At 45.1% G+C, this 25,627-nt stretch overlaps 1 protein-coding gene and 1 long non-coding RNA gene across 2 annotated transcripts; one reads left to right on the top strand and one right to left on the bottom strand.

The window, feature by feature from the left end:
- Window positions 1-1,805: 1,805 nt before the first annotated feature.
- On the top strand, window positions 1,806-21,256 carry LOC125618506. The gene is made up of 5 exons (XR_007349835.1): window positions 1,806-3,369; window positions 7,271-7,397; window positions 7,890-8,072; window positions 9,036-9,137; window positions 20,933-21,256. It is a non-coding gene; the product is annotated as an uncharacterized LOC125618506 (long non-coding RNA).
- CUNH1orf116 (chromosome unknown C1orf116 homolog) lies at window positions 13,792-25,537 on the bottom strand. Its single transcript, XM_015483731.2, has 4 exons — window positions 25,387-25,537; window positions 20,014-20,199; window positions 17,364-17,541; window positions 13,792-16,181 (listed from the first exon to the last, which is right to left on the bottom strand). Exons 2-4 carry the CDS (start codon window positions 20,116-20,118, stop codon window positions 14,656-14,658), a joined length of 1,809 nt encoding a protein of 602 aa, XP_015339217.1. The 5' UTR covers window positions 20,119-20,199; window positions 25,387-25,537; the 3' UTR covers window positions 13,792-14,655.
- Window positions 25,538-25,627: the final 90 nt, after the last annotated feature.

Genomic DNA, 25,627 nt, shown 5'->3' with positions numbered 1-25,627 from the left:
ATGAGGAGGTGGATCTCTCCTGGAGACAGGGTTCTATCTAACCCAAGAATATCCTAGGTGGGCAGGTGCATACAACAGGAGCGAAAAGGAAGGGAAGCTCGCTCTGAAGCTTTCAGAAGGGTTCCAGAGCCCTCAGGGAGGGTGATTGTTGAATAGTGTGAGGTGTACCCTGCAGGCTCCACACTGGGGCTGGCCCCCTCATTGCTGTGCCCCTTGCCAGCTCTCCCCAGACCCTGCATGGAGGTCTCCTCCCCTCATTCTCAGCATACTGTGCCCCACCTCTCAAGCAAGCCAGTTGATCTTTCCCAGCACTACCATTTTCCTGTGAGCTGCTCAGCCTCTCTCCTACCTTTTAGCTTAAGAACTAAAGTCCACCATGGAACTGATTATTCAGAGAAAATTGGGAATCTTGTAAAATTGCTATTCTAGAATCATCTAGATCATGGGCTCAGGAACTCTAATTGAGGCAAGCTCTTGATCCTACATATGTGTTCAGATCTCCAGTGTCCATGCAAGTCCTTATTTTCTCTTCACTAGCTCACCTGGCCCCAGCCCCACCTCTTTCAGAGTCATGTACAAAACTGCTGGGTGTGAAAGGACTTTATCTGAGGGCATTAACAGAAAGCCTGATAAGAGGTGAAAATCTAAATAACACCCTCATTCTCCAACCACATTCTTTCAACAGGATAAGGGGTCCCTTCCTCACCACAGCTACCTGCCCTTGCTTTCCCTGAATGGAATCCAAGCTCATATGCAAGACAGGAAGAGTGTGCCAAGGTCAGGGTCCTGTCAAAGGGCCTTTTGTCTCCTGAGTTAAACATTAGCTTGTTGTTCCTTCCTGCCCAGACCCTTCCAGAGGTGGGAGGCCTCAAAGAGCCTCCAGTTTCAGTTTGTGCCCTCTGAATGCATTGGTGCAGAAAGAAGAAAGGGGGTCCACCTCTAAGGACAGACCCATAGGATGCGTTTGCTCAGGGCTTCCTGTCTAAGGCATGACGGGTTTTTACATCTCTTGCTTCTTCTCTTCTAGAATGAAGCCAATTAAAGAAATCTTTTCCCTTGCTACTCAAGTTGATCTCTTTATTCTTCAAAAGGGAGTTGACCTTCCTTTGCTCAGCCCCGTCAACACTCCATCCCTCATCCCTCCAGCGACTAAGCACCCTGGACTAAGCACCCTGGATTGTTCTCATTCGCCCTCCTCAGCTTCCCGGGGCACTTTTCCCATGTGGGCTCCCATCTCTGGGTCAGGTTACTTTCCAAGGACATATCTGTGTCTCCCCCATTTGCTCAGGAGCTCTGTTCATTCTACTCAAAGTCAGAGTACAACACACCCTGTTCTTTAAATGTTTGTCAAACACTGATTCTAGCCACACCTCTCCCAAGGATAGTGTTTGAAAGGCCTGTGTGGAGGAGATACTAAATCAGGAGAAAAAAAAAGGGGGGGGGAGAGTTCCTAAAGAAGGTATTGGGGTGGGGGTCTCCCAGCGCTGGGAAGGAGTTCTCTCCCTCTCCTCTCCCTCTCTCTCTCGGGACTGGACATAAGCAGCGCTAGACCAACATCCAAACCTTCAAGTTTGTCTTGACTACAGCAGCTGGTACAAAACAGGCTTAGTTGGATTGCTCCAAGCCTTAATGGTATTGCCTATTCCGGTAAGGGCAAAGGGTTTTTGAACTGAGTTAATACTCTCTTCTCCCCACCGCCCCGCCCCACATCCCCAACTCCCAGCCTGTGTTCTCCTGCGCAGGCTCAGAGTCATTTGGCACTGATTTCACCTAGAAAGGAGCTAGCCCAGAGGGAGGCCCTCCACGCCCCGCACTCCAAGCAGCTCCTTCCTCCACACCCTGCCATGTCTACTAGCAACTTCGTCACATCCTCAGCATTTCTCTCGGTACTCCTTCCACCTCCTGCCCCAGTTGAAACGTATGTCCACAGCCTCCCACCCCATGGCAAGGGCCTGGGGTGACACTGGAGGCAGGGATAGCACTTCCTGACCCCAGACCCTTTCCACAGCATGGCTTTTCTACCCCATCAGCATAGGACACTCCTCAGTGCTTTGAGGGTACATCTAAAACTTGTCTTTGAGTATCCTTCAAGTACTGACATCTCCTTCAGGTACTGTCAGGATGCTGGAAGGTTCTGGAAATGAGCAAGGAGGGCTGAAAGAGCTGTGGATTTCTATTAGTTATATAGAAAATGAGGGAATTTCTGGGAACAATTTTTTTCTTCTGGGGATGTTACGATTTGGTAGCTATAAATGTTGAGTGAGGGGGCCTCAGTCAAAGTACCAGAGATGGAGATAACAAGGACTCCCTTAGACATGAATGCACCTGACCTTCCTTTGCTTGTATCTTCTAAATCCTGAAAAACATACAGGTGGCCTCTGATCTCATTTGGGACTTCAGTATCAACATCCATTTTTTGCTGGGGGGGGGGCCGGTCATCGTTCCAAATTAACTATTTCTTATCCCTAACCACCATGACTATTCTAAACCTTTTATCTTATCAAGCTCCATACCCTGACCCTACTCCCTTGCTCTCAGTCTCCAAATTAAGAGAAAAATGCGATCCATTAAGAGGAAGCACCCTCCACCCAAAAGGTTGTCCCCAACCCCTACCACATGTTTCCTCTTCTCTCCTGGCCTCAAGGAGAAGGTGCTGACCCTTTTCCCAAGAATTCATTTTTGTTCACTTGGCTCCTAGCATATGATCATGCTCAAATCTTATTCCATCCTAAAGCAAATGATAAAAATCCCTCCTGGGCCCTTAGTTATCTTTTGTCAATATCCTTTACTTGTTTGGTCCCTTTCTAGCTAAGTTTAAAGTTATACTCACTGTCTCCGCTACTATCGACTCCACAGTCTGCTAAAGTTAGGTTTCCACATTTAATCCTCCACTGAGATTGCTTTTACTGAGATTACTAGTGACCCCTTAATTCCCAAATTCCATGGATATATTTAAGTCATCATATTTGATGTGCCTTCAGTATTTGAAACTGTTGATCATGTCCCTCTGTCCTCTTCTGCAAAGCCTTTTCCCCCTTAGCTTTCAAAACATCTCTCTCCTGTATTTCATAAGAGTCCTTTCATATATTTATTAAGCAAATATTTGCTGAGTGCTTGCTATGTGCAAGAACTCTTCCACAAGATGGACAAAGTCCTTACGCTCATGAAGTTTGCAGTTTGATTGAGGGAAAGAGAAAGTAAATAAAACAAGCAAACCAATAAACAAGAAGAGATTAGATAGTGGTGAGTGCATGCAGAGAATTCAAGGTTTATGCTGTGAAGAAAAAGAGTGGAATTTCCCTTAGATTGAGCATGCAGAAAGGTCTCTCTGAAGGTCTGAGACTTGAAGGATGAGAAGGAACTAACTAGGTAAAGATGATGGGAAGGGAATTTCAGTAGAAGGAATAGTCAAGGCGGAGTCCCAAAGCTGGGACAACTTTATTGTGCTTTGAGGGACAGGTGGGAGAAGGGGGCACAGGAGGGAGTCCCAGGGCCCAAGAGGAGAAGCTGGCAAATGAGACGAACAAGGAGCACACAAATACCCAGGAGCCAAGAGGAGTCAGCATCTCAAAAATGGGGAGTTGTCCACTGTGTCAAACACTGCTGAGGGCAAAGAGGACGATTGGATCTGTTAGCATAGGCATCACGGATGATTTTGAAAGCGTAGTCTGGGGGAATGGAGGGAATAGATGCATGTTTCAAAGAAGGAGGAAAAATAAGGTTGAGGTGAGAAAGGAGAAGTTGTGACTATTTCAAGGAACATTTTCAGAAGAGGAACAGAGAGATGGCCAGAGCTCTAGAGCAGGATTGTCCAGCACCACAACCACCAGCCACAACTTAAATGAACCAAAATGAAGCAAAGTTAAAAATTCAGTTCCTTCATCACACTGGCCACATTTCAAAGGCTTGATAGCTACCTGTAACTAGTGGCTACTTACCTGGGCAGAGCAGATTCAGCATGTTCTTATCTTTGCAGAAAGATCTATTGAACAACCATGCTCTCAAGAAAATGGGGTTAAGAAAGGTTTTAAGTTTTTTTGTTTGGTTTGTTTATTGTTTATTTTTCATTGTGAGAGATATCAGACTTGGTTGTGAAATTGGAGTTCAGACTTCTCCAAGAACTTCTTTCTCTTTCTTTTCCTCCTTACGATGTCTTAAACTGTTCTCTTCTACCTCTGAAGACACTAAAGTGTGGTCCTGCAGAGTTGGGGCAAGGAGGTCCTCCACCTCCCGTGAGGAGCTTACTTTACACAATCCCAGGTCCTGGATAGAGACAATGCTGTTGGTACATTTGCTCTACCAAACCTAACTACCAAGAAGACCACAGGCAGGTCCCAATATGAGTTGGGCATATGAAAAAAAAAAATTTAAAGGTGTACCTGAGACTCAGTGAATAGGAAGTGTCCTTTCTATAGCTTAAAACTTCTGTTTGAGCTATAAAAACGATGGACATTTGTGGCACACTGCACCCCATTAAATCGCTCATTCATTCAACAAGTGTTCATTGAGTGCTTACTGCATGCTGAGCACTGTGCAATGTGTGTGGCATACAATGAGACCTGGTCTCCAAAACCCTGGAGTGTAGCTTATGGAAAAACACATGTGAATGACATAATTATCACAAATGCTCTTTGGAGAAGAGATTAATTCTATGAACTGAAGCAGTAACTACTGCACAGATGGGGAGAGGTGGAATACTACAGTGATGAACTAGGGCTGCCTTTGTCAGAATCTAGAAATGTTGGAGTCCATGCTTAATATTTTGGTCTGCAGCTGGTGCAGCTCACTGGCATGCACAAGGCACTGGGTTTTATACCCAGCACTGAAAAAAATTTTTTTTCCCTGTCTATATCCTTAGAACAGTGGGGAATTCAGATTTGGGGAAAAAATAATCTTTTCATTTTGCAATAATTTTGGAACTTACTGAATGTTGCCAAAATAGTACAAAGAGTTCCCACATAATCTTTACCCATCTTTCCCAAATTCTTGCATGTCACACTTATCAAAATTAAATTGGAATGTCCTTTTCTGGTGCAAGATCCAACCCAGGATGCTACTTTGCATTTAACTGTCCTCTCCAATGTGTGATTATTCCTCAAGGCTTTCTTTATCTTTTAAGACCCCCATTTTTTAAAGAACCAACTCTTAGTGTTTATCTGTTGTTTCCTTATATTTAAGGTCAGGCTGTGCAGTTTTGGAAAGAAATTCACTGAAGCAATTTTACGCACTATAATAGGAGGTACATGATGTCCATATGGGTTGTAATTGGCGATGTTAACTTTGGTCACTTGGTCCAACTGTGTCTGCCAGGTTTGTTTCATTACAAAAGTTCCATTTTTCCCTCTGTAATAAATAAGAATTTTGTAGAGAGAGAGATTTTGAGACGATGCCAACATCTCATCATATTTTCTTCTGTTCATTTCAATGTCCATTCATAATCTTGCCTGCAATGATTATTACTGTGATGCTTGCCAAACTGTGATCCTTCTATCTCTGTCATTCATTCTGCCTTTATTGGAATTGTTTTGTACAGAATAACTATTGCTTCTCCCTGATTTAGTTATTTATTCAATTATTTATTTACATCAGTATGGAACCATGAATATTTATTTTCATTCCAAGGAGTATAATCCATAACTGCCAGTTATCTCACTGATCAGCTTCTCCCTTATTTGACCAAGAGAACTTTGTGTTGGTTTTTATGTCCTTTTGAAATGTTGTCATTATTTTTTGAGTATTTTCTTACTTTTAGGTATCACAAGATATTTCAGGCCTATCTTGTCTTTTTCTGGGCTGGCCACATAATTCTCCAAAGACTTCTAGTTTCTTTTTGTTGAAAATCAAGGCCTGTGTACCAGGTATGCTCATTCCTTCTGGGGTTTCGTTACCCCCAGACTCTCTCAGAAAGAGGACAGAGCTAGGAAAGAAAAGTACAGATATACATACACACCAGTATCTTTGTCCATGTTTATCTATCAATCATCTAACTGTCTATTACCTAACTAACCATTGAGTTCATATAGATGTCTCTGATTCCAATTCAGTATTAGAGGGTTCAGTCCAGTCTCCACTTTTGAATTTATAACTCTCTTCCCCTAAAGTAATAAATCTAGTTCTCTTTGTCCATGACAGAGTTGCTTACTTATTCTTGTAATACTCATAATGTGGTTTTAGAATTGTTGAACTGTACATGTGGAAACATTTATGAAATAGAATGTCTTTTTTTTAAAGCATGCATTTAAAATATGTTTTTTCCCCCTCCAAATTACTTAAATTTGCTCTTTTCTTTCCCACCCCCTTTGGTATGATGATGTCATTCACTATTTTCTTTTTTTTTTTTTAATTCTTTTTTGTAGTACTGAGGATTAAACCCAGGAGTGCTCTAGCATTGAGCTATATCCACAGTCCTTATTTTGTTTTTGTTTTTGTTTTGAAATAGGGTCTTGCTAGATTGGCCAGAGTTTGGCCTTGAATTTGGGATCCTCCTGCTTCAGCCTCCAGATTCACTGAGATTACAGGCATATGCCAATGGTGTCCGGCTGATGACATTCATTCTTTTTTTTTTTTTTTTGTTTAGGTTTAGGGTGATGATTAGAGATAGGGTTAGTGTTACTGTCAGATTCAGCATCAGTGTTACTGATCAGAGTTAGGGATAGACTCGAATTAGGGCTAGGGTTAAGGCTAGGTGTTGGTTAGGGTTTGTGTAAGGGTTAGAGTAAGAATTAGGAATAGATCTAATGTCAAGTCTAGGATTATGGTTTGGTTAGGGTTAGGTTTAGGGCTTTGTCACAGTTTTGTTTTACTGATAGGGCTACATTTAGGATTAGCCCTATTTCTATTTTACTCTGTCCGTTAATAACCCTAACACTAGCCCTAAACTTACCCCTAAACACAGCCATAGCCCTAAACTTAGATCTAACCATAACGATATATCTAAGCCTAAATGTCACCATGCCACTAGCTGACATTCATTCTTAACACAGGTTGATTTGTTACTCTCTGGATTCCCCTTCTCCTTATATGCACATGTCAGGTAGTTGTTTGCTTATTTACTTATTTAATGAGTATGCAAAACATTACTAGGGCTTTCAGATTTGAACCATATAAAAAGGTACACACAGGTAGTTCTCCCTGATCCCTTCTCTCTATGCCCACCCCCGACCCCCCACTTTCTTCCCACTGCTTCCCTTCTCCTCCATTGTAGGGAACTGATCACATTTGGTTTTGGTTTACTCCCATATTTTTTTTCTCATATCCCCTTTTCTTACAGGAAAGGTAATGCACTATAGATGCAAATATCCTTGTGGTTGCTGGGTGGAGACAGAAATGGAAGCAGGCTGAGGTGATGTGAAGAGAACAATCATCTGGGAGAGAGAGAGACTGGGAGAAGTCCGGAGGTAACATTTACATGACTTGATGGACTGACTACTTTGGTGAACCCATGCAGGTCCCCCACGGGGGTCTGTGTTTGGACTAAGGGTACGAGACACTTTTTGCGCATCGAGCAGACAGCTGAGGAATAGAGCACAGAGAGAAGATTTGATGGGAAATTTCCCCAATAGAGAACATTGTTCTGGCCTTCTGGACGTTAGGTCTGGAGAGGAGGGTGCAACAGCCCCGGTGGCTGTCCCAGCACCATGAGGCAGAACAGCGACAAAACCTGGGCAGCTATTCTGACCTCTTCTTGGACAGAAGTGAACAGAGCAGACACTTGGCAGGGCAGGGGACCAACTGGATGTTGCTCCTTCCCAGGCAGCTGGGTCAGAAGCACAGGATGGTTCCTGACTCCCTAGGTGGAAGAGGAATGGCAGAGGTTGGAGCTCTAACGGTGCCAAAAGGCTAATGATGCTGTATTTGAACTAACTGCAAACAAATGATATCTTCCTTAGCCCACAAAGACCCACCTGGGGCCTCTGCTGATACAGAGGAGTCTGTGTCTAAAGGATGGGGCAGGAGAGTCACTGAGAGGAGATGACAAACATCTTCCCACACCCAAGGAGCTGGCCTCTCAGAATCTGCCCAACCATTCAGGAAGAGCATGATGGGAGCTGGAGGAGGTGTGGACGCCACAGGTAATTTGTGTCACAGCTCCCTGCCCCCTTTCAAGAATGACAGTGAGGAGGTACTGCTGTTTCCACTCAGTCAACTGTATTCATGTATGAGGAATTTTGGGAAAAGTCTCTTGGGCCAAGGCTCAGATGATAAAGGGTTTCAAGTGTGGGTGAAGGTGAGAAGGATTTCCTGGTTGTGGGACAAGTTGGCATGGAAAGAGAGAAGAAAGGAAGGGCAGTGTAGGGGAGCCATGTCGTTGTGACAGGTCCCTTGGCATCCCCCATCCCAACCTTCAGTAAAAAAACCAGAAAACAACAAAATACTGTTAAGTCACTTCATTTCCCAAGTGACTCAGTCAAAGGCCTGGGCTTTGAATCTGGAGGGATAGTGAGGGGGTTGTTGTGGGGAGGTCCTAATGCAGCACACACAGATGTAGATAGTACAGAATTGGGTGGAGGTGGGCTGCAGGAGGGTCTGCAAATTGGAGGAACACTCCACTGTTTCAGCTTGAGGAATTAGGTGCAGGCTATGATTAATGTAGTCCTCATATGGGGGTGGGGAGTCGGAGTCTAAATTACATATGTAGTTGATAGCAACATTAATAACTATTATTACTGAGCAGTGTGCTAAGTGTTTTTATACATAGATTATCTACTTTGTTTCTATTCTTGGAACAACTGCATGGGGTGTTTATATAGGATATGAGGTGTCCCCCCAAAGCTCCTGTTAATGCAGGCCTATTCAGAGGTGAAATGATTAGATTATGAGAGCTGTAACCTAATCAGTCCATCCTAGTTTGAATGGACTGACTGGGTTGCAGTCCTAGGCAGGTGAGGTATGGCTGGAGGAAGAAGGTCATTGGGGGCATGCTTTGGAAGGGTGCATCTTCCCTATAACCCCTTCTCATCCATCCATCCATCCATCTATCTATCTATCTATCTACCTATCTCTCCCTCTCTATCTCTCCTTCCTGACCCTATCAGGAGCTGAACCCTTCGTTCACTGGGCCCTTCCTTCACTGTTCTGTCTCACCTTGAGCCTGGAGGAATGGAGTCGGCTGTCTATGGACTGAGACCTCTGAAACTGTGAGCCCCAAATACACTTTTACTCCTTTAAGTTGTTCTTGTCAGGTGAATTGGTCACAGTGACAAAACTGACTAAAACAAGTATTAATATTGTCTTACTTTATAGGGTTTCATCCTGTTATAATTTAAGTTCATTTTTCCTCCATTTAAAAAAATAAATAGTCAGATGTCACTATAGGTCTGTAGTAACTACAGCTCTCAGGGAGGTTTGCAAGCTTGAAGCCAGCCTCAGCAACTTAGTGAGGTCCTGTCTCAAAATAAAATAAAAAGGGCTGGGGACATAGCTCAGTGGAAGAGCACCTTTCTAGCACGCACAAGGCCCTGGGTTCAATTGCCAGTACCAAAAAATGAAATAAAATATAATAAACAATAATCATTGAACAGCATATAGTTCCCTGAACTATTCAGAAAAAGAATATAAACGAAAAACAAAGAAATAACTGGGAAAGGAACTAAGGTACAGAGACCTTGGGAACCTGCCTCCCAAGCCTATGCTCTTGGCTACTCCACGTTCTCAATCTTTCTCCTGTCTCCTTTTATCTGTCCATCATCCATCCATCCATACATACATACATACATTTTAGTCAGCTATTTTGCCACCGTGACCAAAAGACCCAACCAGAACAATTGTAGAGGAGGAAAAGTTTATTTAAGGGCTCACAGTTTCAGAAGTCTCAATCTATAGACAGTGGAGTCCATTCCTCTAGGTTCAAGGTGAGGCTGAACATCATGGCAGAACAATGTGGAAGAGGGAAGCAGCTCACATCACGATAATCAGAAAGCGGAGAGAGCATCCACTCGCCAGATACAAATATATACCCAAAGCCACACCCTACCCACTTCAGTTACCACTCAGTTAATTCCTATCAGGGGATTAAATCACTGATTGGGTTAAGACTCTTACAGTCCAATCATTTCTCCTCTGAGCCTTCTTGCACTGTCTCACATGTGAGCTTTTGTCTCATATCCAAACCATAACACCATCAGTCCACCCATCCATCCATACATCCATCCATCCATCCATCCATTTTTCTCTTTAAGTGGGGGCTTGAGTTGCATTATAAAACCTAAGCTTTCTTAGACTGGATTGTGGTTATTTTGGGCAGGGTGTTGATCTTCCTAATTGACTTATTTAGACTCATGAAACATACATTCCAGGGATGTCATGGATCTAGGAGATAGTCCATTCCAAGCCCCCCCCCATTTTATGAGTGACATGAAATCATCTACTAGAGTTCACCTGGTCTGCAGCTCTGCCTGGATACCATTGTGTTTCATACAGTTTTGAACTCAGGATCCAGAGCAAGTGGTGAACAGGGACAACGATTGAACTAGGTAATGAGCAAGAGAGAGTAACAGCCTGGAAATCAGACTGTCACCATTTTTTACCTCACTGGTGTGCTAAGTGTCAGTGATGGTAGTGATGACTCAAGCAATTCACAGGGTCACCACACCAGGAAGGATGTGGAGAGGCCATCCCATGGGCTTTGACATCCTGATAAATAATGCCTCATCCAGAAAGATGTCTACCCTATTTTTTTTTTAATTTCTCCAGGAATCTTGAAACCTTTTTTAGAGTTTCTATCTCTTTCTGCTTTTAGCAAAAGTTCCCACTTGTTATGTAAGTTTTCCCCCCTCTTTCCTAAAAATAAATAACTATAGAAGAGCATATAGCTCCATGAACCACGTAGCAAAAAGGAAGTTAGGGAAAACTTGAAGAACCAAACTATATGCTCATAAGAAGCATGAGACACAATTTAGGGGAAACTGGGTTTGAGAATTCAGAAACGGAAGCAGTGGGCTCATCCTCACCAAGATACAAACATCAGATTCAAATTCCGGAAACGTGGTGTGGGTGAAGTTGAGTCACCTGCAGGGTGTGCCAAAGACTAGTTGTTACTTTGGACTTTTATAGGCAGCAGGCTCTCTTCTATTTCTTCTCAGAGCAGAATTGGGTGTATACTTGGCTTCCAACCCTCTCTCTGTTTGCTCCCTTTGAGAAGGAAAGACTAAGTCCCTGAAGATAGTACTGTAATTATGGAGCCAAGTGCCAAGTACTGAGCTTGACATATTTTATATCACCTTTCCATCCCAACAATCTTTAAAGAACAGTGGTATTTCCTCCATTTCACAGATGAGAATTCTGAAGTTCAAAAGTTAAAGTATCTCTCCCAGGGCTCCTGATTGGCCCATGATGGAGGTTGACTTTGAGTCTAGAGTTGTACGCTTTATAGTCATTCACATGAGGAAAAGAGTATTCCTTCTTAGTTTCTGATAAATACGTTCAGGATTCCTCCTTCTCACCCTTGGTCTCCACTTCCACTAATCTAAGAGATGTAGTTTCATATTTGCATAGTGTTATCCTTCTTTGCCTACATAGGCAACCAGGGATCCAAAGAGAGAGGGGTTCATCTCACATACTTGTGCATTCTGTAGACTCTTCAACCTTCTCCTCCAGCTTAAACCTAGAACATCAATTAGGACCTACTTTCCTATCTTTTACCCGCCCTTCCTTCCATGAAACAATCAGCAATGTTTGCACACCTGCTCCCTCCAGATTACAGGATGAACTCTGCCAGACCACACTTCCCTCTGTGGAAGAAGGCAGGTAAGAGGTGAGTGGCTCTGTCCCAACTTCAGTGCAAGATGGCCTGTAGGTGGGCCTTGCCACCACCCTGGAGTCAGAATGCAGAATTCCCAAATTAGCACAGGAGTGGTGACTCTGAGGAGCAGCTGATAACACCTCTGAAAACACAGATCCCACTGCACCAGGCTGAAGAGTGATCACTTCTTTATTCTGAGAATAGTTTGTGCCTAATAGCAGCAAGACTATAGTGCTGTAAAGCAGAAATCCAAGAAATCCAAGGTCAAGAGCTATCACTTTGGCTTTTAAGATCAAATTGATGGTCTTTACAAATTTCCTCCCAAAATCCTTTGAAAAAAAATAACAAAACCCATTCTCACCTTCCACCAAACCAGTCCAAGCTGAGTGAAGAGAAATCCTATACGAGCACAAGAGAACAGACCCAATTACCTCAGGTCTCACCTCAGGTGGGTCTAGCATCACCCTCAGGGAGGTAGATCCATCCTCACTGGGTCTCCTTTTTCCTCTTCAAAATGAGATGACTTCATTTAGATTTATTATTTTATTCCTGAATTCCAAAGACTTTCCTTAAAACAGAATATACTTTTTGAAGGACAAGGACGTAAGGAGCATGGTATCCTTAAATAACCAGGTAAAAGAGTCTTTCAGATTATGAAACTGGGGAAGCCAGCTCACCACTAGGATGAGGATGCTGATGGGCAGAGTGCAGGCTGTTTGTAACTCTGATTTGTCTGGGAGAGAAGTTTTATTTCCCAGGGGTGGAAACTAAACAGGTAGTAGTCCTGACCAACCAGTGTGGGTTAGCATTGTGTTGATGCCAGGGCTCTGGATTCCCACCAAGTCTCAGTTGATGGCTAGTCTCATGTTTCCCTATTAATCAAGGTAATTAATGAATAAGGAAGAAAGCTATCATTCCTCAGGTCGTGTCTTGAAACTTACACACGAAGCAGCTCAAAATAATCCAGTATGTCCAATCATTTCTCTAGAAGGTGGCTCTCTCTCCTTATGGGAGTCTGTAATAAGATATAGCTTGGCTAGTGTGGGAGTCACCATCAGCTGTGACAGAATGGGTCCTCACTCAGGGCTAGGAATGAGGCACCAGGCTTTTGGGTGTGAGTGTGTGTGAGAAGTGTACATAGAAACTGCCACACCCGCACCCCACATACCAGGGCAGGGTGGAGCCATCTGTTATCCTTACCCTAACCTTCTCATCATGTTCAGAAATTCTGAGTTTGACAGTGATGGGTCTTTGAGGACAAGGGCCAGAAATGCTCAGCAGAGCTGCAGGGCACCTTTCCAACAACAGTCCTTTTTTCTACCCCTCACACCTGGTCATGCTGAACTCCAACCAAGTCATAGGCATAAGACGTGTTTCCTAAGGGGAAGTGAGGGTCATGTCTAGCCATGTCTAATCAAGCTTGTACTCACAAGTCCACACCACCTGTTCATATTACCCTCTTTTGGCATTTGCTCAAATTGTACAGCTTGGTCAGAGAATCTGCAGGAAGAGGTGTTCTGGTTAAGAATGAGCTATCATATAACCACTTTCTGAAGGTGGAATAAAAACTACAACACTAAATATCCTGAACATTTAGTCCTGGTTGCTTCAGAAGACACTAGGGTCTTGAAGATCTTAGGGATCAGGCTTTGACAGTGATTATGGACTTTTAAGGTGGTACGTGGAAGTACAAGAGCATGGTTAAGGGAGGCAGCAGAGAATGGGAATCAGGAGCACCAGGTCCTTGACTCAGCTGTTTACCAAATGCAGAGTGACCATGAATGAGTCTCTGCCCTTCCCCAGCAGGGTTGGATAGGAGTTCTTCTTAAGATTCCTCTCAGCTCCAATTTTCTATGTATTGTGCTGATTTCTTATCCTTGGAACTGTGGACATTTGAAAATGATCTACAATAACATAGATCTGAAATAGTTCTGTGGTATTTATAAAACCTCTGGGCTGGGGCTTCCACCTCAGTATTGACCAGCCCTCTAGTCGGTCATGTGCAGAGTGAGATAAAGAGCAAGAGATCAGGAAGCATCGTAATACCAGAGTCATGGAACCACAGCACAGTTTATTATCGAATTTCTCAAGCCCACTGACAAGAACTCTCACCAGTGCAGGCAGAGGTATGAGTGTGTGGCCTCTTATCCTGCCTTCAAGACTGACAAGAGCTGTCCTGCTATCAGTGAACTAAGAGGTTTAGTCACAGGGAGGGGTCCTCCAGTGGGACTGGTGACACTAAGAAGGCAGTGGGTGAAGAGATAACAAACCAACTTCTCTAGGCTCAAGGCCTTGTCCAGAAGGCCTGAACTGAGAGAGGGATCCAACAAGGTATGAACCAGTCTCATTTCCCGCAGGGATTCTAGGAGGCCCACATTCATGTGAACCTTTATGTGTAGATTATAACTCTTCTTTTTTGGGGGTGGTGGTGCTGCTGGGATTGAACCCAGGGCCTTGTGCATGTGAGGCAAGCACTCTGCCAACTGAGCTATATCCCCAGCCCCACTATAACTCTTCTTTCAGATCACTTGCATATCCATCATCTCATTTGACTTTTCTGGCCTCCCTTCTCCATTGTAAGAAAATTTTCAACAAGAGCAGAACTCTGAACAATGCCTTTTTGTGTTACATAAAGAGTGTCAGTGATATGTACAGCTTCCCCAAATACACGTGCACATGCCCCCCGCCCTTGTCTATTTCTTCTTCAGAATGATCTGTAGAGATGGTCAATGGCACAACCACTCTGAATTCAACACATGCTTGAACAAAAGTCTCTCCTTCCCATTCGCCTCCAAGAGTGCAGAACCGGTGAGAGGAGCCCATGGCTGCCCCAGCCCTAAGCCGTGAGGTCACAAGGGCTCCTAAGTGGAGCCCGCAGTCTCTCCTCTTGGTTTAATCTTGGTGGCACTGGTGGCCTACTCCTTCAGCAGCCCCAGCTTCTTCAAGGCCTCCCTCCTATGTTCATCAGAGACGCCCTTTGGGGAAATCTTGACACTGACACAAGGGGGTCGAGGAAGCTTGTCACGGCTCTGTCCTTGGTAGGACAGCCTCTTGGAGCTCTGGCCCTGATCCAGGTCAGCCAGCTTGCCCACCTGGATACCTGCAAAGTCCTTCCCAGTGCCCAGGGAGGCAGGGCGGGGCCGAGAATTACGCAAGACACTGGGTGAGATCTTGTCCAAGAAGGAACCCTTTCCCAGGGAAGTGCTGGTTTTGGGACTCGGGTCTTTCTCAGCAGAGAGGTAGCTGCTCAGTCCCACACCCGAACGCTCCAGAGTGTTGGACTTGAAGTTCATCTGTCTCAGGCCAGGGATGTTGCTCTCCCGGAGAGTCAGTCCTGAGTCTGGCTTTGGCTGAGTTAAGCCACTATTTGCCTTTGGGGCCTTAGGGATAGGGATTGGTGTGGATTTGGTAGCTGCAACTTTCCCAAGAGAGGGTTCCTGGGTGGGAATCCAAACCTTGCCTGGATAGGGCCCCTGAGCTAGAGCTGATGCTGGAGGCTTCATTGGGGAAGGTCCCTGAGCTGGAATCTTCTCTGCAGCAGGAGCAATTGCAGCTATAGGAGCTGGAGCTGGGGCTGGAGAAGGATCGGGGCCCTGAGCCTCCTTGAGTCTGATGGAGCTGGTGGGCCTACTCAAAGGGAGGCTGGGCTCCTCTGGGTCCTGGGGTAGCCCCAGCTTCTCCAGTGCTTCTCTGCGTGCTTTCCTTTGGTCCTGCAGTGAAGAGGACACCAGGCCAGATTCTCCAGCCTCATGGTGTCGGGACAGCCTGTTCTGGGGATCGCTGTGGAAGCTGCTTCGGCTGCTCTTCAGAACAATGTTGGGTGGCAGCTTCCGGGGCTTCAGGGCTGTGAGGGGAGCCATTCTGGGATTTGGATCAGCCCCTGGTGGGAGGGAAGCATCTTCAGCTCTGGCATTCCAAGACAACTCAGCAGGAGGAGGCTGTGGCTTTCCTGAGGCCCCTGTGGAACCTTTCCCACTGGCTAGGTGGGACATGGCCTCTGAATCCCCCTCCACTCTCTCCAGGGGGCTGAATGGTGGGTGGAGTTGGGGCCTAGGCTCTCCTGGCCCCTTGGGCAGGCTGTCTTTCCTACCCTGCTCTGGCTGGGCGTCCTGGAAAGCTGCAGGTGGGGGGATGAGTACCACGTCCAGGTCAAGGGCAGTCCCCAGGGGATTAGCTTGTGCCTGGCCAGGCTCCCTGCTCTGGCTGGCCTGCTTTTTCTCAGGTTTAGCTATGAGTCCCTCAGATTCTCCAGGGAAGTGGCTGTTAGTCTGGGTGGTGCTTTTCCTGAGGTTCTGGTTTCCGCCAATGTGGATATTTCTGGGGAGGCTGTAGGAGCCAGACTTGAAGCCCAAGCTGTAAGGCTCAGGGGGACGGAATGAGGAGGAATGAGTCACCTTCCTTGGCTCTGGTCCTTGCTGAATGATTGTCTTCTCTGAGTTTCCTGCGAGGGTCAGGGAGAACAGGTAGAGAGTGGAAAGAGGTGAGAACCCTACTGCAGAGGGGAAAACAAATACTTGAACTCTGCTCTCCAACTAAGCAAGGAATGGGTTTCGTTTTTTATTTTATTTTATTTTTTTGCTTTTAAAGGGCACCACTCTTGTCTGGAAATCATCTAGTCTAATAGATCAATAACGGCAGATTCCTTTTGACTGAGGATTATTTTTTCATGATGGCTGGGCAGAGGCTGACCCCTGATTGCTCCACATCCTTTACTCAGGCTCCTCCAACCTTCTTCAAACACATCAAAATCAAGGTTGGATTTAGAATTGGTTCCTTCTAGTCATCTTGGGGCTCCTGGGTAACTGAGCCCAATGGAAATATTTGAACAAGTGATTTGCTCTTGATCTGACCAGTCTGTCTTCTGCTTTCACCTTCTATGAGCCCCTGGCCAATTCTATAATAGCACAGTGTCCTGCACCAGAGTGACATGACCTCTTTCCTTCTTGCAAGCTCAGCAGGTGCCTCAGGTGCTGCAAGGGGCACAGCCCATTTATTACTCTATCTACAGGGAGGGTGTAACACATTGTCGATAAATATTCGATAAATAAATTAATAAATAATTGTAACCCTGAAACCAATGGGACTGTCATTGAGAGTAAAGTCCCTAAACTCTGGGACATATGACCCATGCTTATGTGCCTTCCTGTCCTGTCCTTTTCTACTGAGCCTGAATGCCGCCCTCTTCAAGAAGGGCTTCTAGGTACCACCAACTGCAGCTGGGGAGTCCTTCCCTCTTCTTATCTCCTATGGCCCTGTCCTCTGGGTCGTCCAGATTAGCTCCCTGGAATGACTCAGTCTGGCTAGAGCCAACCACCCAGCCTTCCCTGAATTCCCTCCTCCACCTGGGGGTCATATCTCTTTAGAATTTTGCCACAAAAGGATAGTAGCTAGCCAAACCCCTTCCCCTCCCAGCCTCTGATACTTCACAGAAAGACATAAAAGACTGGCTTGTCAGCAGTCCCTCCTTCCCTCTAGGGACAAGGCTTTATTCTGGCCAAGCGAGTGGTGAGAAGTGCAGAGTTCCTCCTGCCTGGGAACAGAGGCCAGGGGAGCTTGGAAGTGACCAAGAGGCACTGATTCTCTGGGTGTTGGTACAAGTGCTCCCTCAATTGGATGGGCTTACTCTGGGGAACCGGCTGTATGACAGGCAGTGTCCGGAAACCTCGGGGAGTTGTGGCTGGCTCAGACTCCTCCGTGGAGAGTCCACCGTCGGCCTCAGTGTCCAATGAGCCAATGGTCTCCTCCAGGAATAGCAGACACTCTTTCTCTTCTGCGGACAGGAAGTCGTAGCTACTGTCACTCTGCAGAAGGGGAGAGGGAGTGTGAGAGGGAGATATCACTGGAGAAACTGGTGGGGACTGAGAACCACCCTGCTGTGGGGAAAGAAGATGCTCTTGCTGGTGGCTGGTGCAACTCTGCAAACTCAATGGAGTTGTTTCCTACATTTTCAGGCACCAGGGAGGATAGACATTGCCAGGCTGGGGCCCCTGCAGCACCCAGATCTGGTGGCTGGGCAGGCTGATGGCAAGGGTGCTTTCTTTTGCTTGGTCCTGGGTGGAATGCTTCTGGGCACAGATCAGAAGCAGTTCAAGTTCTGATTTCAATTCTGTGTGACCTTTGTCAAGTATTTCAGTTTCTCTGATTTAACTCTAGATTATATGCACAATGAAATGATTTGACCTGAAACTCGAATGGTATTACTTTTAACTTTTTAAAATACTTCTGCATACTTGATCTGGTATGTCAAGGACAATATGAAGACAAACAGGAAATGCAGCCAAGTACTGGCTGCCAGGCCAAGGGGAACAGTGGCATGACTAGCCACAGATAAGCTTACTAAATATTTTACACTTGACTTTGAAATATGTTCCATGTTGGATTCTTTCCCCCTTATAAATTTACTTTCTTAATGGCATTTGGCTCTGGCTAATATTCAAATAAGTATGCATTTCTTAACCAAATATTAACTTAATCAGGGAGGGTGGAGAAACTGGTTGATTAGGTAGGAAGGGAAAGCAACTAAATAGACATAAAATGGATCATTTATGTTGTGAGAAAGCACATAGGGATATTTGGAGGATGATACTATGCCATTTCTGATGGTTCTACCCATGCTGTACTAAACCAGGAAGTTTGATGAACTAGTTGCTCTTCAAACAAGGAGGTTGAAGGAAAAAACCAAAAGGACAAGTGGAAATGTCCTAAGACTTTTCTTGGCCTCTCCATCTGTCCTCCTGGAATTTGGGACATCTCAGAGTTGTATATTCTCAGATCCCCTCAGATGGCCAAGGAAGATTTTAAGATTACCCTAAAAATATCCTGCAGGGAAGACAGGATGATTAAATAACCCTTCCAGTTGCCTCTGCCCTTAAAGTCATCTGTCTGATGACCGTCTGGGGCCTGCATGTCAAGGGAAGCCCCAAATATAGCCCTTGAAGTTACCGGAACAAAGATCTTCTTTACTGTCTTTTTCTTCTAAAATAGCCTTGCCGGGATAAGCCAACTCTTAATTTCTCCTTTGTGGGTGATTCACTCTGAAAACCTGGAATCCCTGACACATTCTGTGTCCAATGGAATGTGACAACTACTCATACTGGCTTCAGTCTATCAGGAACAGGATGATATCTCCCTGTCCCCATCCTCTGGGATCACAAAAAAATCTTGCATAGGTTGTTTGCATTGTGTGTGTGTGTGTCTTTGTGTTGCTTTATCTGCTCCATTTTACATATTAAAACCCATTAACTATATTAAACATCCTTGGCATTCTGTAGAGATACTTATGATCTTTACATTTTCAAAGACCTCTATAAAATATGAAGCAATACAATCTAAATTCTCTGGGTTATTATGCATGTGACAATGAACAAGAAAGGGATGCTTACATTTGGATGTAGGGCAGATGGACACTTTCACACAAGCCTTACAACTGAGATTTAAATTCATGCTTCCCCAAATTATAATTTGTTACATGCCACTCACAAATAGCTGAACGGTGATTTTCAAAGTGTCTCAGTCTCTCCTAGATGGGCTTTTCTACACAGAGACAAGTGCTAAATGCTAATTTACTTCCTCTAAGACTCCAGTGAGTTAGGTGTTAATATTATTCCCATTTTAAAACTGAGGAGACTGGGGCTTAGGAAAATTAAGTAATTTGCTTGAGGTCACATAACTAGAGAACCCAGATCGCTCTGGCTATAAAACTTAAGACTCCCAATTACTCCATTTTTTTTTTTTTTTAAAGATTTTTAAAAACTTTTTTGTAGTTGTAGATGGACTGAATGCCCTTATTTTATTTGCTTATTTTTGTGTGGTGCTGAGGATAGAACCCAGGGCCCCACAGATGCTAGGCAAAGGCCTCTGAGCTACAGCCCCAGCCCTCCACTCTTTTCCATCTTCCTAGAAGACTGAAGTAATGCCCTTTGTTGCAGACAACTTCATGAACCCATGTGCTGCAAGGATCTGTGTTCTAGTTTCCACCATGACCTTGGTTCCTAGGCCTGCTAGGAACTCCGCAGTTGAACTCCTCAACCTAAAGAAAGCTGGGGACTAGACGGGGTTCTCATTGATCCTATCATTCTCTGAGGCTGTCCCACCCCGTGCTCTATAGAACCAAGGGTGACTCAGGCAGAAAGCACCCAGCGATGTGGTGATTCACTCGCTGACAAGGAAGATGAAAGAGAAGGTGCGGTGGCAAGGAGGGTGGCAGGGCAGGACAGGCAGGGCGGAGCAGGCGTGCAGAGAGCGGGCCAGCCAGCAGACGCGAGAGTACATACAGATCCCGAGCGGGTGGAGGTGGCGCTCATCATGCTGTCGCAGCTGCGGATGCAGGTCACGGGTTCCGAGCCAGGCCTTGCTGGCCACAGCTCCCTCTCGGGCATCGCCCGAAGCAAGGTGCAGGGATGGTGAAAGGGACTCCCAGAGGGGAAGCGAAGAGAAGCGAAGAATGTCCCAAGCTGGGCCTGAAAAGAGAAGAATCAAAGCCACTGTGAGCCAAGGCTTCTGCGAGGCTCTGCCCAGGCCCCAGGGCAGCATGGCTGCGAAGACGTCAAGCAAGCAGAGAACAGGAAGGGGGCCTTGGAGGGCGTGCCTCCACGCCCGCAGCCTGCATGGAAGGACGTGGGACCTGGCTCAAAAACATGCACAGGGACAGACTTAGGTGGTAGAGAGGCAGTCTAGTCAGAAAGCAGCTTCTATCACTTCTCTGAGTTACCATTTTCCTCCTAAGCAGGGAGCTTCACCTCCATTGTCTTTAATATAAACAATAAATACTACAAGGTTTAATCGATTGGGCTGTGGAGGTAGTTGGGCCTGGGTTCAAATTCCAATTGAGCTATTTAGAGTTATTTTACCTGAAGCAAATTACTCTTTGTAATAACATTTGTAATACCTCATTGAATAACATAAGGATTAAATGAGAGAAGAGCACAGTTTAGTTGGTAGTAAATACTCAAACACTTAATGAACAAAATAAATAACTACTATTGTTCTTGTAATAAGAAAAAGGCAAGATACATCTAGGACCAAATTAAAGTGAAACAAGGGAAGTAAGAACTTGGAAAAGAAGGGTTCTGCTTAAATATAGACTTGAGAGAAAAAAAAAACAAACAGGGCCCTTAATTGAACTTGCTTTTTAGTCACTTTGAGAATATAATGTAATGAAAAACTCCCTGTAAAACACTTTGTGAATTGCAGGGCCTGCTGTCAACTGCTGTCAAGGTCAACTTCATCAGCGTCATCATAGCCACCGCTATGATGGCTATCATCATCTCTCTAGCCTCTGAGACATGAGCTTGGCACCTGCGGTGATTGACACAAACCTAATTTCCCTCCTGTGCATCTCCTCCTCCATCATTGTATATATTCCCAATAAAATTCCTTAGCTGTCAGAGGAACAAGAGAAAAGTTCTATATAGCTTCATCTTGACTTCAGCTCCTTAGGGGAAAAAAATTTCAAGTTCATTGTGACAATAGTAGTATCAAAGGAAGTCAGTGTTGTTTTCCTACTAAAGGTCCCAGTGTTGTTTTCCTACTGAAGTCAGTGCTTGTGGGAAATAGAATCGGGCAGGCCAAGGGTGACTGTCTTGTTAAATTAAATTCTAAAGCAATTGTGATCAAAGAACAGTTTCAAGGTCCAACAAGAAGTTGGGGGAGAACTTAGAATTACAATAAAGTTTATCCAATTCGGGATCCATATTTTGCCCATAAAACCATGCTCTATTTTAATGACCTCGTCTACTTTTCCCAAGATACTAGATAAAGCACCTTAGAAAAATGTATTCTCTAGGAGATGTGAGGACTCAGGATTTGGAAGCCAGGCAGATATCCCTTTGACTTCTACCAGTAGTAGCTTCCAGTACCAGTGTGAGGTTTGGGCAGGGTTGGGTGAATCAGCCTTCTAACCCGTGAGAGCTGGCAAGTATAAGGCTGCATGGAGCTACTCTTGGAAGGGAGGGAGGGGCAGAACACTGTAGAAAGAAGAGGGAAGATCCTCAAAGAGCCAGACACCTGGGGTTCATAAAGGTCCACAGTCTCTCTCAGAAGATAAGGAGGGGAACAGAGAGTCAGAGACACCCAGGAAACCCAATGATAAATTAACATTTAGATGGTAGAGATGGCTTTTAGGGTTTCTTTGTGAGGTTAGAACCTCAAAGAAAAAGGCATGTGAGAAATCATGTGGATGAAGTTCAGTCATCCCAGCCACACACCATTAATGATTGTCCAGGTTCAGAGAGCACTCACCCATACCTACATTCTTCAGGGTTGAGGCTGTTACAGCAAAGGGAACCCATCTCTCATACGCTTTAGGCACATAGGAGGCACTCAAAAAATGCTTGCCATGTGTCCTGGTGTCTGTTGGGTTGAACTGTTGGGAGGTTTCTCCTTGGCTTCTAATCTACTCCTGTAAAATTATTCTTAAATATTTTATATCACAGAGAATATATGGCTTAGTGGAATTTGGGCAATGTTTTAAGTTAAATTAATATTTATGAGCACCTAATAGGCAGCGGGGGTATAAAACAGAATAAGAAAAAGCATTGTTTTTAAGAAGTCAGTGTTGATCCAAGGGTCTGGTTTGGGGCTTCAGTTTTTTTATATGTAAAATTGGGGCAATAAATATTTAAGGTGATTCACTATAATTAATGTATTTCTCTCTGAATGAGTGAGCAGATGCTGCCTCTTACTTTCAGAGAAAATTGCTACCCTTGATCGTCCAAGTATGCTTCAGGCTTTGCAGTGGGTCACCAGGTTTCCTTCTTCCCAGGGAGGCCTTTCGCGCTCACACTGCAGACCCTGAAGAGTAGGAATAGTCTTGCTCAGCAAGAACTTGGCACGCTACTCCAAAGTGCTCCCAGATGTGCTCATTAGACTTTCAGAATAACCTGGTAACTGAGACAGTTGGTGACATTTTCTTCATTTCACAGGTGTGAAACCTGGGGCTCCTCCCACTATCTCTTACCAAGAAAAATGGTAAAAAACCCAGAGCTACATATTCAGGACAGCTATGGATCTGGGCCCCTCCAGAGGGCTCTCAGGGACAGCCAAGTTGCCAGAGGATTTGCACCTAAAGAGGGGTCATTGATCACTCCTGACTGAATACTAAAGACAGGATTGGCATCTCTTCATTTATTTCATATCTTAAACCCTGTGCATTTTCTGGTTCAGACCTATATTTCCAGGACAGTTTATTGACCTAGCGGCAGATACATATTTCCGGAGTAAAGAAATGACACTAGATGGGTGTGGTGGCACACTCCTGCAATCCTAGAGACTCAGAAGGCTGAGGCAAGAGAATTGCAAGTCAAAGCCAGTCCCTGAGAAATTTAGTGAGACCCTGTCTCAAAATAAAATATATTTTAAAAGGTTGGGGATGTAGCTCAGCCCCTGAGTTTAATCTCCAGTACGGGGAGGGTTTCTTCGTGAAGTTAGCACCTCAAAGAAACAGGCATGTGAGAAATCATGTAGATGAAGTTCAGTCATCCCAGCCACACACCTTTAATGACTATCCAGGTTCAGAGAGCACTCACCCAAACCTACATTCTTCAGGGGGTGGGGGTGGGCAGGGGGATGTGCAAAGAAATGACGCTAAATGCCAGGGAAGATCATGTCATTGGGCATCGTATTAATCAATCTCTGCAGAGATGATGTGAACTTGAAACCAAGCTGAGTGAGCCCACAGGTGCTGACACCTCATCTCTATACCGAGCTTTCTGACCCAAAGAGTTTGAGCAGTATTCTTCCCATCTTTCCGTCCCCCCTCACAGGCTTTGCCCAACCCACATACAGCATTTCCTTCTACCAACTCCATAACCTTGAAACTTGAGGGCTATATCAGGGTAGCCATCGAAACTGGAGGTATTTCTGCCAGATAAGAAACCTGAGAAACAAGCACAGCAGTCAAGGTGAGAGTGTAGTGTCTTTTCACCCTTGACCTCTTTGGGGGACTTAAGAGGAGGGGGGAATGGGCTGGGAAATATGCACAGCCTATAGTCAGAGCCACCCATCCGAAGGCACATTAAATATTAACCACTCCACTGAAACTAGCCAAGTCTTGGACAAGAGTAAATAAACCGCATGTGGCACTCTGGCATCTGAAGCCTGTGCGGTGGGAGAGGGCTCCAGTCCCCTTCTAAGTTCACTGGAAGAGACTTTCTGAACAGACTCAAGCCCCGCTTATCAGCCCCTTCCATGAACCCCACCCCATATCCTCCAAGAGCTCAGCCTCTCTTCTCAGTAGTCAGAGAGGTTTTTGCTGACTACCTAGAAATGTGCCTTGGGCTGGAGAACTTCCTAAGAAATATTCTAGGAAGACTGAAATTTGCACTGTGTTGTCTCCCTCTCTACAAGCACGAGGACACGTTTCTGTGAGTGCCAGGAAACATTAGAATCTCTTTTTCACCAGTGATATACGGGAAAAGATGGATAGAAATACCCTTTGTGCAGAAGGGCCTTATTAGACACAGCAGGTGACCTTCTCTGCTGACAAGTTCCCCATCACAGGCAGTCCTCAGGCAGCTGGTGTGGTGGGCTCTTTCTGTGGTATGGGGGAAGCTAACATCTAAAGTTCCATTGACCCCTTGAAACCCCTTTGAGTACTGTGTGCACCAGGCCCTGGGATCCTGTCCCTGAGGTCTTTCCACTGCACAGGAGGAAAAGAGGCAAAGTTAGGGACCAAAGTGTTAACCTCCAACGTGGAAAATGGAACGCTGACTTGCTACTCGGACTCTTCTTCTACAGCCAGCTTCCTTAAGCAGGTACCCCTGCCACACAAGGGCCACCTGGGACACCTGAAGGAACATAATGAAAAACCGCTGCCCTAGTCTAGTTCTCCTCTTTAGGGACTTTGCCACACTATCTTGGCCTGAGCCCCACTTGGAACTCTGACCAGACTCAACATGCGGCCATGAAATATCAATGTGGGCGTGGCCCCGGCACAGCCCAGTACCTTTCCTTTTGCCAGTGTCTGTATCTACTAATAGGAAAAGTTGGAAAAGTAATGAGTTGAACCCAAATAAACTTGACTCTGTAGCTAGATTATTGGTGGGTTTTCTAAAGATGAACTGGTAGCACATTTTAAGGTTTTTCTGATATCACAAGTCCTTACAAACAACCTACCACAGTCCATACCTTACACACCTGTCCAGCAAGAACTCCATTATCAACCTCTATGATCGAACATATACACACTGCACCCTTTATTTAAATACAGATAGACACTGAGTTGGTAAAGCCATGGGAGAGTTTCCAGTTAGAAATGCAATGGAAAACCAAGGCACTCTACTCACCCGAGTGAACCCCGTTTAAACTTCTTCTGCTCAAACTTTTCTCTTTCAAAATCACACCTCAATCTCAATTGCTCAGAGATGGAAATTTCCAAAACAAGTCTATTTTCTTTTCTTGTTTGTACAATATGCTTACCCAACCTAAATAAATGAAAAGGCTTTCCTGGTCCTGGTCTAAATACTTAAATCTCAGCTACTATCCTGCTCTGATCCCAGGCTGGACTCAGAGAATTGAACACAGGAGGAATCCTTTAGTTGGGGTGTGGAGAGGCACCCCACTTCTCCCAGAAACCATGTAGCTCTGACTTCTCCTGAAACCCCTCCTCTTGCTGCAGAATAAGCAAAGTTGGTTAGTGAGTCACTCACCTTCACTGGGTCGGGGGTGCTGAAGGGAGGAAAGGATACCCTTTTATTTCAAAGGGCAGAGATGGAGACAGACACTGCTTCCCTGCCTCCTACTGTTTTCTTCTTTTGACCTCCTCCTGACTTACCTACCCAGGTAAATGCTTCATCCCTGCTGCCTCACCACACCCAGCCGCTGACTCTCAGCCAATCCTAGCTTCCCTCCCTACTTCTCATTCCAGCTGTTTCTCCAGGGAGGGTGTGG

This window comes from Marmota marmota, unplaced genomic scaffold (genome assembly GCF_001458135.2).
Source record: "Marmota marmota marmota unplaced genomic scaffold, marMar, whole genome shotgun sequence".
NCBI classification, from domain to species: domain Eukaryota; kingdom Metazoa; phylum Chordata; class Mammalia; order Rodentia; family Sciuridae; genus Marmota; species Marmota marmota.
This window is presented reverse-complemented; position numbering and strand designations above follow the sequence as displayed.

Excerpts from the sequence above, each read along its gene's own strand:
- CUNH1orf116 (XM_015483731.2), bottom strand. The coding sequence starts at position 20,118 with ATGCCCGAGAGGGAGCTGTGGCCAGCAAGGCCTGGCTCGGAACCCGTG. Across the intron at positions 17,542-20,013 it reads CCTCCACCCGCTCGGGATCT|AGTGACAGTAGCTACGACTT; the intron begins GTATGTACTCTC and ends CCCCTTCTGCAG. Across the intron at positions 16,182-17,363 it reads CATACAGCCGGTTCCCCAGA|GAAACTCAGAGAAGACAATC; the intron begins GTAAGCCCATCC and ends TGACCCTCGCAG.